Source organism: Punica granatum, unplaced genomic scaffold, assembly GCF_007655135.1.
Source record: "Punica granatum isolate Tunisia-2019 unplaced genomic scaffold, ASM765513v2 Contig00642, whole genome shotgun sequence".
NCBI lineage: Eukaryota > Viridiplantae > Streptophyta > Magnoliopsida > Myrtales > Lythraceae > Punica > Punica granatum.
Window position 1 is genome coordinate 26,132 of NW_022204488.1, and position 9,678 is coordinate 35,809.

General features: G+C 43.1%; 1 protein-coding gene across 2 annotated transcripts; it reads left to right on the forward strand.

Moving 5' to 3' along the window:
• The first annotated feature begins 1,330 nt into the window (after positions 1 to 1,330).
• Positions 1,331 to 9,050, forward strand: LOC116191985 (60S acidic ribosomal protein P1-like). 2 transcript variants are annotated; one of them, XM_031520360.1, is made up of 5 exons: positions 1,331 to 1,417; positions 1,563 to 1,637; positions 2,570 to 2,693; positions 2,784 to 2,887; positions 8,810 to 9,050. In XM_031520360.1, exons 2-5 carry the CDS (start codon positions 1,569 to 1,571, stop codon positions 8,867 to 8,869), a joined length of 357 nt encoding a protein of 118 aa, XP_031376220.1. In that variant the 5' UTR covers positions 1,331 to 1,417; positions 1,563 to 1,568; the 3' UTR covers positions 8,870 to 9,050. The 2 variants fall into 2 exon arrangements, with proteins under 2 accessions (XP_031376220.1, XP_031376221.1); XM_031520361.1 differs by having other exon boundaries at positions 2,799 to 2,887.
• The last annotated feature ends 628 nt before the right edge of the window (positions 9,051 to 9,678 follow it).

The window sequence follows — 9,678 nt, forward strand, 5'->3', positions numbered from 1 at the left end:
ACCGCCATGCGTGGAGGTTGTTGAGCTTGGACTCGTCGAATGAGATCTTGGGGTGGCTAGCGTCGTGGTGAATCTGCATCGATTTGATGTCAGGGGCTGTGATCTTGTAGAGGGGGCACTCGTACTTGGCGTGCTCGACCTTCTCGACGTTGAACCTATCGGTGAGGTCGGCTTTCCCGCCCTCGCAATTGATTGTGGCTGCATCGACCTTGGCAGCGATCTCCCTAGCGGTGTGCTTAAGGCTTCTCCTTCCCGATCATGGTTGGGTACGAACTATCCTTCGGTGTGCTGGTGAAAAGTGATTCCTTTATTGATTAATTCCTCCCTTCTCCTGGTTGTTGTTGTTGGGTTTTCGTCCTCTCCCTTTGCAGGTAGAGAAGAGGGAGGAGATGGCAATGGAGGTGCTGCGGGTGAGAGTGAGAGAGAGAGAGAGACGTGACAACGAGGAAGAGAAAGAGAAGAGAGATTAACGTGAGAGAGAAGAGAGAGACGAGAGGAATTTTTAAAAATTTTATTAGAAGAGAGAAATGGGAAGAATTTTTTTAATTTTATTTTAATCTTATTTTATTATTTATTATAATAAAAAATTTTAAATCAATTTTTATTTTAAATTTTTAGCCATGTCAGATGTGAGTGGGACACGTCAAGATGCTAAGTTAACAACTTGTGATGGCGTTAGAGGGCAGTTAACAAAGTGCACCTAATTGTAATAAATTCAAACATTTTGTACCAAATCTTAACCAAAATTTCAATTTGTATTAAAGTGTTACATTTTGTGAACTTTTTGTACCCATTGTATAACTAACCCTAAAATTAAACGAAGCATGATATTTTATACGAGTGGCTAAAGGTGAATATCGATCAATGAAATTGTTTCTCAATTATGACCATGAGATATTTTCTTTCTTTCTTTCTTTTCAATTTCAAGATAAGCCCATGGATCTAGTACAACAAAATAGAAATATTAATTTATAATAAACGGATAATCCTGTCAAAAAAATCTTTTGGTTACCAGAAGAGTGCGCGTGTTGCTGTGCTATACTGACATGAGAGATTGTTTATACCACAACAACCATATTCAGCTTAAATTATGTCAATATGAATACGTAAAAAAAAAGTTGCCATTTTTTTTAACGCATCTGTAGCAAATTTGCTTAGCCGTGTCAAAAATTGCCAATCAAAGGGACAACTACTATGATCAAAACAGAGGGGATAAAAGGATAAAACTAATTTGAAAAGGGGCCGATATGCAATTTCGAACACTTTTTTTGTCAGGGTAAAAAAAAAAAAAAGAGGGGTCAAACCATCGCGACCGTCTTCTATAAATTTCACTGTTAGCGTTTTGACCTCGCGACATTCCAACTGATTTCCTATTCTGCCTCCTCCGGCATAAACCCTAGAACAACAGTGGTCAAAGGTAAACGCTCCCTTCCCTCCTCCTCCTTCCTCCCTCTGCTATTTATGCTCTTCAACCTCCTCGCATTTTGGTTGCCGTTCACGATCATGGAGAATCCCGCCATTTTACTGTTCTTACTGCGTCTCCGCTCTCTCGCGATGTGTAGGAAGCCATGGCCGCCGGAGAGCTTGCCTGCACCTACGCTGCTCTGATCCTCTTCGACGACGGCATTCCCATCACTGTATGTTAACTGCCTCTCTTCTGTTATCGGCGCTTTCTCTCCGTTTGATGCTTAATGATAATGACAATGTCGCGTTTCCGTGCGTTCTGCGTGTATGATCGCTGCGCGTTCTTCGACTTTTTTGGCATTGTTAGCGTGCATGATCTTGTAGGGTGGCGCTGCGGTGCTGAGATTGGGTTTCTCTTCACGATGTCGTCATCCTCTCGTGTTGTAGATGTAGATGGATTTGCTTACTCAAATCTGTTATTATTATTCTTCTTTGATGAACCTTACCCAGATGCATTCACATTTATTTTAATGTATTCACCCGTGCGTGGTCTGTTCTTGTGTGCTGGTTCATGTGCGTGAGGACTGGGTGATTGTTTCACGATGACCTTTTATCGTTTCGTGATCGTGCAAAATTATAGGCATGCTGGTGTGTCCGGGTGAAGAAACTTAATTATTTCTGCTTGTTACAGCTTACGCAGTTAGAAACCCGTTTAGTTTTGGTTTACAGTCCTCCTGATGACATAATAAAGTTGTAGGATAGTAGAGGTGACTAGTTTGTGCTGCTTCAATTGATAGATGATCGTGTTCATGGAATGTTAATTTGGTATATCGTTAAAGAGTGCAAAAGGGATTTATGGAGGTCAAATCATGCTTCAGAAGAATCATCTAGTGGACCGACCTAAAGGGATGTGGTAAACACTGCAAAATCACCCCGTTGGACCCGCCCAATGTCATTAGGAGCCCATGCGTCCAGTTTTCTCAATTCAATTATTGGCCAAGCTGGAGTCTTGTCTAGCTTGACCACTGGCTAGACAATATCCACACAATATGTTCGGTGCTCTATTAACAGTTGAAAATGCATGATTGTGCTTTACATTTTTCATGATGCATGAACCATTTCTTTCTTGAGTTTTATTAATTTTTCTGTGCTGTCTCCATTTTAGGCTGAAAAGATTTCAACTTTGGTCAAAGCTGCCAATGTCAATATCGAGTCCTTCTGGCCAGGACTGTTTGCTAAGCTCTTTGAGAAGAAAAGCATCGAAGATCTCATCCTGACCTCTGGCTCTGGTGTGTAAATGAAAGAATTGTCTAAGCATTGTTTTGATAGCCTATTGAATGGCTTGTTGTTTATTTGGCAGTTTGTTATTCATGAGTTAGACTTGGAAATTGCAGGTGGAGCTTCTGTTGCAGCTGCTGCCCCTGCTGCTGGTGCTGGAGCTCCTGCTGCTGCTCCTGCCGCTGCTACTGAAGAGGAGAAGAAGGTTAGTAGAGGAAATCCTATACGGGTTTCTTGTGTCTTTTATATGCAGCTACGTGGATCTTACATGTCTCATACGGTTGAGATTGTACCAAATCTGTGCTCGGCAGTAATTCTCTTTGCTTGTCTTAAGCATAGCACTTACTAAAGGACAATTGATAATGCAACTTTTGTTGGGGATAGGGATGTACTCAACCAAACAATAACGCAGCGATTAATCTTCCTCCCCTTCTAGTGTAATCGAGATAGGAACTAATCAAATCAACCAACAAGCAGTAAAGTAAAACAACACCAAGAATTTTACGTGGAAAACCCCAATGTGGGGAAAAACCACGGGACCAACTCCGAATCAACGATCCACTATGAAGGTTATACAATGTCTTTCATCAAGGGTAAACCCTTGGATCACCAAACTCAAGAGAAACACTCTCTTGGATCACCCAAATACTAAATTCGTCACCCACACCGGGTGGTTCACAAAATCAGCTGAAACAGCACCTACAGAGCTCGAATAGAAATTCTGACCGTTCAGAAGTTAGCCCCACGTGTTGTGAAGCTGCTGTCAAAATTTCGTCCCAATCGGAGTTCGTTTGATATACCGATCGAGGTTTGATCTCCAGCTACGCGCTGCCCCTTTGCTGCTGCTGTGCTGCCGCCTTTGCTGCTGCTGTTCTGCCGCCTCTTCAAATCTGCAGCTCTGTTATTCTTCTGTTCTCTGCTGCCATATATATATATATATATATGCTGAAATATAAACCCTAAAAACTGGGTTCTTGGGCCTATTAAAGCCCGATAAAAGCCCAATACAATTTGAGCCCAACTTCCTCCAAATTGGATGGATACCCAACAAACTCCCCCTCCCGACTATTTGGAGGCTTCAAGCATACCGGCTATACTTCGGCAAACATGAAGTTTCTCCCTAGCGAGAGGTTTTGTCATCATATCAGCTCCATTCTCATCAGTGTGTACTTTGTCTAGCTTCACCAGCTTAGACTCCAACACATCTCTAATCCAATGAAACTTGATATCGATATGCTTCGACCTCGAATGGAAAGTGGGATTCTTGCAAAGATGAATGGCGCTTTGACTATCACAGTGTAGAACATACCTTTCTTGCTTCAAGCTCAACTCCTGCAAAAACTTTTGCAACCACAACATCTCCTTGCAACCTTCGGTCACCGCAATGTATTCGGCTTCCGTTGTAGACAAAGCGATGCACTTTTGAAGCCTTGACTGCCATGAGATAGCTCCCCCTGCAAAAGTCATCAAGTATCCCGAAATGGATTTCCGGGAATCAATATCTCCTGCCATATCCGCATCCGTATAGCCCACTAACTCAGGCTTACCAGTGCCAAAGTGTAAACACACCTTGGATGTTCCTCTGAGATACCTCAGAATCCACTTAACTGCATTCCAATGCTCTTTCCCCGGATTGGAGAGAAAACGACTAACCACACCAACAGAATGAGCGATATCTGGTCTTGTACAGACCATGGCATACATCAAACTTCCTACAGCTGATGAGTAAGGAACTTTCTTCATCTCTTCTTTCTCCTTCTCACTTGTAGGACATTGCTTCGAGCTAAGTTTGAAATGAGAAGCAAGTGGTGATGAAACTGGTTTAGCATTACCCATGTTGAACCGATCCAAAATCTTCTCGATGTACTTCTCTTGAGAAAGCCAAAGTTTTCCACTTGATCTGTCACGAGAAATATGCATCCCAAGGATCTGCTTTGCCGGTCCCAAATCCTTCATGGCAAAGGACTTGTTGAGCTCCTTCTTCAACTCTATAATCTTGCTCATATCATGACCAACAAGTAGCATATCATCCACATATAACAGTAAAATGATAAAATCACCATTCGAGAATTGTTTCACGAACACACAATGATCTGAAGTTGTCCGTGTGTAGCCATGGCTCAACATGAAAGAGTCAAACTTTTTATACCACTGCCGAGGTGCTTGCTTAAGCCCATACAAGCTCTTCCTCAGCCTGCACACCAAATGCTCCTTACCTTTAACTCGGAATCCTTCAGGCTGCTCCATATATATTTCTTCCTCCAAGTCACCATGTAGGAAAGCTGTTTTTACATCGAGCTGCTCGATCTCCAAATTTAGACTAGCTGCCAGTGCGAGAACAACTCGGATCGATGACATCTTGACAACAGGCGAGAAGATCTCCTCGAAGTCAACTCCTTTCTTCTGGTTGAAACCTTTCACTACCAGTCGAGCTTTGTATCGAGGTCGCGAGTTCTCTGTCTTCAACCTGTAGACCCATTTGTTCTTCAATGCTCTCTTACCTTGCGGTAGCTTCACTAGGTCATACGTGTGATTTTCAGACAAGGAGTTCATCTCCTCATTCATCGCCTTCAACCAGTGCTCCTTGTGCTCATGTGCCACAGCTTCATCATAGCACTCAGGTTCTCCCCCGTCAGTCAGTAGCACATATTCATGAGGCGGATATCTTGTAGATGATCGTCTTATTCTATCAGATTGTCTAGGTAGATCTGCAGGCTCTAACTGTAACTGCGAGCCTGTATCATCCGTAGTCACATCATCATCTACCTGAGGAATCTCACCCCCAGTCGTGGTTTCTTCATACTCACCAGGTACCTCTTCCATTGGATGCTCTACATCAACCGGTACAGGAATAGAGATCTCGTGAGGATTGCCTACACTGGCCTTCTCTAACTTTTGCAAATCCTCGATTGTCTGGTCCTCAAAGAAGACAACATCCCTGCTCCTGATGATCTTCTTGCTATCAGGGTCCCAAAGCCTGTACCCGAACTCTTCATGTGCATAACCCAAGAAGATGCACTGTTTTGCCTTGGCATCAAGTTTTGATCTTTCATCTCGAGGAATGTGAACAGATGCCCTGCACCCGAATACTCTGAGATGCTTGTATGATACTTTCTTGCCGGTCCACACCTGCTGGGGTACATCTCCATCAAGTGCAACTGACGGTGTAAGATTAATAAGATCAACCGCTGACCTCATTGCCTCGCCCCAGAAAGGCTTAGACAGTTTCGCTTGAGAAAGCATACAACGAACTCTCTCAACAATTGTGCGGTTCATCCTCTCTGCAAGTCCGTTCTGTTGTGGTGTCTTCGGTACCGTCTTCTCAAGTTTGATACCGTGAGTCCTGCAATAGTTCTCGAAAGGACCTCTATACTCACCACCATTATCAGCTTTGACACATTTCAGCTTCATGCCTGTTTCTCTTTCCACTGCTACATGGAAGTTCTTGAAAATCTCAGTCACCTGATCTTTAGTTCTCATAGGGTAAGCCCAAACTTTCCTGGTGTGATCATCTATAAATGTCACAAAATAGAGAGCACCACCAAGAGATCTATCCGACATAAAACAAACATCTGTATGCACAAGATCAAGTATATGATGGCATCTAGAGGGACGACTTCTAACAAAAGAAACTCTCCTCTGCTTACCAGCTAAACAGTGATCACAAGTGCTCAAGTGCATACCTTTAACGGGCAAAGACTGCTTTCTAGCAAGAATTTGAATACCTTTCTCGCTGATATGCCCAAGTCTCCTATGCCATAGCTCGATAGGATAATCCTCAGCAACATTAATTTGACCGGAATTGTGTCTGGCACGCAGCCTGTAGAGAGTGTCGGTCTTCTGACCCCGTGCCACAATCAACGAACCCTTGGAGAGCTTCCATCTCCCATTGCTGAATTCATTACTGTAGCCTTCATCATCAAGTTGACCCGTCGAGATTAGGTTAAGGCGAATTTCTGGAACATGCCTCACCTTCTTCAAAAACAACTTGCAGCCAAGCTCGGTCTCTAGACAGACATCACCAATACCGACAATCTTGCATGATTGTCCATTCCCCATTCTCACATAACCATAGTCCCCGGTAGTGTAAGATGAAAAGAAATCCCGATGAGGAGTGACATGAAACGAGGCACCTGTATCTGCAACCCAGGTAGAGTCCTGACATGTGAAATTCACATAAGCTTCATCACAAATGATGTAGGTCTCTCCATCAGATGCCACTGCTGTAGTGCCTTCTTCTTTCTTGTTCTCACCGTTGCCATTCTGATTTTTCTTCAGAGCTCTACACTCCCTTTTGTAGTGTCCCTCCTTTCCACAGTGATAGCAAGTGACCACTTTCCTCGTCTTCGACTTTGATCTGCCCCTCGATTTGCCACGTGAGTTACTATGCTTGGAAGAGAAATTTCTGCTTTGACTTCTCCCCCGTTGTTCAGTAACCAAAGCTTCAGACTGAATGGAAATTCCCGTGCCTTTCCTTCTAGTCTCCTCATTAAATAAACTGTCTGTCACCGTAGCCAACGATAGCTTCCCGTTTGGCGCAGAATTGCTTAATGCAACCACAAGTGTGTCCCAATTATCCGGTAGAGTCCCTAAAAGTAGACAAGCCTGCAACTCATCGGGTAATATTATCTCCAGGTTCGTCAACTGGTTAATAATATCCTGGAAATTACTCATGTGCGCAGCCATATCACCTCCATCCTGAAAACGAAGATGAACCAGCTTCTTCACGAGGAATGCTTTATTTTGCGGTGTCTTCCTCGCATAGAGATTTGTCAATTTATCCCACAAAGCTTTTGCATTTGTCTCCTGAGCAACATGATGATAAATACTATTGTCTATCCACTGCCGAATCAAACCAATAGTCTTCCGATTTGTGCGTTCCCAAGCCTTGTCATCCTTATCTTTGGGTTTCGCGGAATCCCCTTCAATAGGATCGTACAAATCCCTGCAAAATAGAAGATCCTCCATCCGAGACTTCCATATAGAGTAGTTGGTTGCATTCAACTTGAACATAGATCCTGTAGATTCCTCCATCTCGAAAACACCGAAAAACTCAAAACTTCTCTAACCCGAAGCTCTCTGATACCACTTGTTGGGGATAGGGATGTACTCAACCAAACAATAACGCAACGATTAATCTTCCTCCCCTTCTAGTGTAATCGAGATAGGAACTAATCAAATCAACCAACAAGCAGTAAAGTAAAACAACACCAAGAATTTTACGTGGAAAACCCCAATGTGGGGAAAAACCACGGGACCAACTCCGAATCAACGATCCACTATGAAGGTTATACAATGTCTTTCATCAAGGGTAAACCCTTGGATCACCAAACTCAAGAGAAACACTCTCTTGGATCACCCAAATACTAAATTCGTCACCCACACCGGGTGGTTCACAAAATCAGCTGAAACAGCACCTACAGAGCTCGAATAGAAATTCTGACCGTTCAGAAGTTAGCCCCACGTGTTGTGAAGCTGCTGTCAAAATTTCGTCCCAATCGGAGTTCGTTTGATATACCGATCGAGGTTTGATCTCCAGCTGCGCGCTGCCCCTTTGCTGCTGCTGTGCTGCCGCCTTTGCTGCTGCTGTTCTGCCGCCTCTTCAAATCTGCAGCTCTGTTATTCTTCTGTTCTCTGCTGCCATATATATATATATATATGCTGAAATATAAACCCTAAAAACTGGGTTCTTGGGCCTATTAAAACCCGATAAAAGCCCAATACAATTTGAGCCCAACTTCCTCCAAATTGGATGGATACCCAACAACTTTCTTCTTCCATTATTTTGAAATAAACTGTATCATCAACTCACGTTCCCTGTCAGAACAAATACAATATGTTATGAGCCTGGTGATTTCGTTGAAGATGTTTGCACTTGTGTCGGGTTGAGCATTAGCTCCCACAGAGTCTAAGCTTTTCATCTTCTCCTTGTCTACCCTCTATATTTGCTGTCTCTCTGTGAGTTGCTGCATTACACATCATATTGATTCCGGATCCTGAAAATTGTTTGCAAATGTTCTTATCATTCTTGATTAAGTCCATCTATGGTTGATAACTATCTTATGCACCAATATGGAAAATAACATTTTGAAGGACACCGCTTATACTGTTGTTTTGTTCTCTACAGGAGGAGCCGAAGGCAGAAAGTGAGGATGAGGAAGACTTTGGATTCGACCTATTTGCCTAGAACACAGGCTCTACATTCCCAGTCGGCTTAGGACTATGTGGATAATATCATTAAGGCTTGTTTGATTTGTGGAAATGATTTTAGAATCATGATTTTGATTTTAACTCTACCCACTACACAACAAAAATACACGTTTCCCAAGTCAAATTTATAATACAATCTCATTTGTCCTTTTCCACAATCAAAATCAAAATCAAAATCAAAGTTAATTTAACTCTGAAACCAAACGCCCCGTTAATGTTTGTGCCCTTTAGTCTTAGAACCTTCAGATACTTCTCTGTTTACCTAGTAAACTCGCTCGAGTGGTGACTTGCTCATGTCTACTTTGTTATGCACTAAATATATGTTTCTCGTCCTCATCCGTGAATCGATCCTTGGAGCAAAATCTCAAAAGTGCTATGCTATTGGATGGATAGTGTGCTATAATGATCCATGAGCTGTATCATTCCATATGATGATGAATGGTTCCTTTTATGGTTTTTAGAATCGTGATTCGAATTGTAGAAACATATGATTGTACGATTCAAAGGGGATCCTACGATTTCGATTCAGGGGGTGACTCGGAAAATCCAAAATCGGAAGTGAATCGAGCTGTGAATCGCGGAATCGGGTCGATTTTGCGATTCCGGATTCAGCCTAGACTCAGGCGAAGCCTGGGCCTCATTTCGGCCCTCGGGCGAAGGGCAAGCTAGAGACGGGACGAAACCCAGCCCATTGGCCCTGAGCCTGACTGATTCCCCCCCCCCCCCCCTCCTTTTCCCTTTCTTCTCCGGCACTCCCCTTTCTCCCCGAGTCCTCGTCAATTATGT

What these genes read in the sequence shown, in the direction of transcription:
- LOC116191985 (XM_031520360.1), top strand. Translation starts at nt 1,569, where the DNA reads ATGGCCGCCGGAGAGCTTGCCTGCACCTACGCTGCTCTGATCCTCTTC. An exon ending in ACGACGGCATTCCCATCACT is followed by an intron (nt 1,638 to 2,569) that starts GTATGTTAACTG and finishes TCTCCATTTTAG; the next exon opens with GCTGAAAAGATTTCAACTTT. An exon ending in CATCCTGACCTCTGGCTCTG is followed by an intron (nt 2,694 to 2,783) that starts GTGTGTAAATGA and finishes TTCATGAGTTAG; the next exon opens with ACTTGGAAATTGCAGGTGGA.